The sequence below is a fragment of the Saccostrea echinata genome, unplaced genomic scaffold (genome assembly GCF_033153115.1).
Source record: "Saccostrea echinata isolate AGI-Se365-2 ecotype Australia unplaced genomic scaffold, CSIRO_AGI_Sech_v1 ptg000059l, whole genome shotgun sequence".
NCBI lineage: Eukaryota > Metazoa > Mollusca > Bivalvia > Ostreida > Ostreidae > Saccostrea > Saccostrea echinata.
In genome coordinates, this window is record NW_026889808.1 from 987,210 (window position 1) to 990,406 (window position 3,197).

The following is a 3,197-nucleotide window of genomic DNA, read 5'->3' on the forward strand; positions in this document are numbered from 1 at the left end:
GACTTAAAGGACAATTGTAGATAAAAAAAAAAAAGATAATACTCGCCGCATGTGACAAGGCTAGAAAATATAATGCACAATCACCAATAAAAATTGACACATCAGTGAAAAAGTTAATAGCATATAACTTAACTTTCTTGTTAACTTATACGGAAATGTTTTTTTTTTTCTACAAACGATTGTAGTTCATTTTGTATTGTAGAGTAATTTCATCATGGGGAATACTTTGACAGCACATCAAAAAGAAATAAAATTTTTCAAAAATAACAACCACTTCACCAGTCGATGTCACAATGTCCATTGTACACAACTGCACTTCGACAACCTGGACTTATGGGGTTTAAATAACAATGCATTAAATAGGCCTGACATATGTGAAAAACACCCAGATAAGAAGTATGTACACTGGTGTGTGACATGTGATCTCCCTTTCTGTTCAGCTTGTTTGAAACATAGGCGACATGACACCAAAAGTATCAAATCAATTTTTAAAACTCGAAGACAACAAAGCAGAGAAATATTTGCAAATGTTAAAAAAAAGTTAATCCCCAGCAGTTGCACTATCCTGGAAACAATCAATTCTGATGTTGGAATTTGCCGAAGAGAAACTCTAGGCATTGAGTTAAATATGATGATAAGCATGAAGTACAAAGTTCAGAAATTGAAGTACAAAATGGATTTAGTTCATCATGAGGAAATATGTAAATGTATATCGTATTTGATCCCCAAACTACATGAACAAAAGGAAATCCTCAAAAGACATATTTCTGCAGTACAGAAGTATGAACATAAATTTGAGCACTTAACAAAAAGACCAGTTCAGTTCCTATTATTTATAAAGAGAACGCCCGTTCCCCCAAAAAGGAACGTCTTTGACACTGTGATATCTTACCCTACTGAAGACATCAATCTAGATAATGTGACAGGGTTAGTTGGAGACATTGAAATTAATGAGACTAAAAGAAAAGGAGTAATGAGAATTGAACAACTGCGGAAAATGGTATCCACAGCTGAAATCAAGCTATACATAACAGTTACAGGTGTCGTTGAGTGTAATCACATTTCTAGAGTAACACCACAAATGGTCTGGGTCAGTGATAAACAAAATCTCATTTTGACAGATCAAACAGGCGGCACTTTACATCGCCTCAGAGAAATAAACAGTGTGTGGGGAGTGCATTCAGTGAATATTACAGGAGAGCTCATATATATAGACAAGGATTATAACATAAACAAGCTCTCTACGGACAAAAGAATAAAAATTAGACTAATATCGAAAACAGAACCATGGGATCCAGTCTGCGTATATTGTTCCCGCCTCAATGGAGATCTTCTGGTTGGGATGGGAAAATATGATAAAAATTCTGGTAAATACACAGAGGCCAAGGTAACAAGGTACAATAGCGACGGTCAGTTAGTCCAGAACATCAAACACAGCAAAACAGGGGAGGACTTATACGCCTTTCCAATGTACATCACAGAAAACAAAAATGGCGATGTCATTGTTTCTGACTATTACCTTGGTGTTGTAGTGACAGACCGTCGAGGAAAATATCGCTTCTCATACAGAGGACCTCCATCCTGGCCACTCTTTATACCACGTGGGATCTGTACAGACGCGAATTCTAATATCTTAGTTTGTGATACCGGCCTTGACATAGTTCACATGATTGACAAGGATGGTCATATCCTTTCACTGCCAGATGCACACGCGCACCAACAAAGAATTAAAGAGTCCCGGAGCCTGAGTTATGATGATAAAACTCAAATTCTATTGATTGGGTCATACAGCAAAAACAGAATATATGCTTGTAGGCTCCTAAAGTGGCCAGACAATTGCATAGGTAATCTTTCAGAATAATTTTGATATGCATTTTGTTTAAAACAAATAAACATGATATTATATATAATATTCTATAATTGTGAATTCAACACGTTTTTCTACGCAATACCATAACATATTTCAGTTATTTTTGGCATAAAATGTAAATTTAAGGACATATCGTGCACTATATATTAAATCCATATGCACAACTTACTTTTCCTCTTCTTTTCATATGTTTATTCTTTTGTTCAAATGTTTAATCTAAAATAATATAAGGTAGATGTATAAAAGAATTAAGATATATATCTTTTAAATTTGTTTTTCATGTTTCCGTCTCTTATCATATTTTGATGTCATTTCAGATATGTTTAACTGCACTCCTTTACCAGGCGTTTTCTCGAAAGATTGATATGGATTCGATGAGAATGAACAGAGATGTAGATTCTTGTATATGACTATTGAATTTTTCCTATTAAATATCTATGATAACATGAATATAATATCACAATACCATTGCACTAAGATAAAAATGCCTAGTACGATATATGACAAAGTAGAAGTATCGTTTTGGATCCTGTTGATCTTAGTGATGTCTTATTCTGTCCAATAATTAACTAGAAATATGTCCATAGGACATGAATGCCCCGCCAAGGGTATATTAGTAATGCAACATTTTAACACAAATTGAGAAAAGTGAGGTCAAGGTCAAAGGAAAGGTCAAGGTCAAAAAATATTGATGCAGTTGAATAGCTTACATCAGTATGTATCAGCATATGACGTTTGATTCAGAAACTAATTTAAGAAAAGTGAGGTCAAGATCAAAGGTAAGGTCAAGATCAAAAAGTGTTGATGTAGTTGAAAAGGTTACATCAGTATGTATTAGCATATGAAGTTTGATGAAAATATTATGAATGGTTTCTTTAAAACTGAGCTAAACACTAATTTAAGAAAAGTGAGGTCAAGGTCAAAGGAAAAGTCAAGGTCAAAAAATATTGATGCAGTTGAATAGCTCTCATCAGTATGTATCAGCATATGAAGTTTGACACTAATTTAAGAAAAGTGAGGTCAAGGTCAAAGGAAAGGTCAAGGTCAAAAAACGTTGATGCAGTTGAAAAGGTTACATCAGTATGCATTAGCATATGAAGTTTAATGAAAATATTATGAATGGTTTCTTTAAAACTGAGCTAAACACTAATTTAAGAAAAGTGAGGTCAAGGTCAAAGGAAAGGTCAAGGTCAAAAAATATTGATGCAGTTGAATAGCTCTCATCAGTATGTATCAGCATATGAAGTTTGACACTAATTTAAGAAAAGTGAGGTCAAGGTCAAAGGAAAGGTCAAGGTCAAAAAAATGTTGATGCAGTTGAAAAGGT

At 34.0% G+C, this 3,197-nt stretch overlaps 1 protein-coding gene across 1 annotated transcript; it reads left to right on the top strand.

Moving 5' to 3' along the window:
• The first annotated feature begins 247 nt into the window (after nt 1–247).
• On the top strand, nt 248–2,449 carry LOC133174758 (uncharacterized). The gene is made up of 2 exons (XM_061309854.1): nt 248–1,844; nt 2,188–2,449. Exons 1-2 carry the CDS (start codon nt 629–631, stop codon nt 2,232–2,234), a joined length of 1,263 nt encoding a protein of 420 aa, XP_061165838.1. The 5' UTR covers nt 248–628; the 3' UTR covers nt 2,235–2,449.
• Nucleotides 2,450–3,197: the final 748 nt, after the last annotated feature.

Bases quoted from the DNA above. Each gene is read 5' to 3' on its own strand.
- LOC133174758 (XM_061309854.1), top strand. From the start codon at position 629: ATGATGATAAGCATGAAGTACAAAGTTCAGAAATTGAAGTACAAAATG. The intron at 1,845-2,187 runs GTAATCTTTCAG...ATGTCATTTCAG, and splicing joins GTGGCCAGACAATTGCATAG to ATATGTTTAACTGCACTCCT.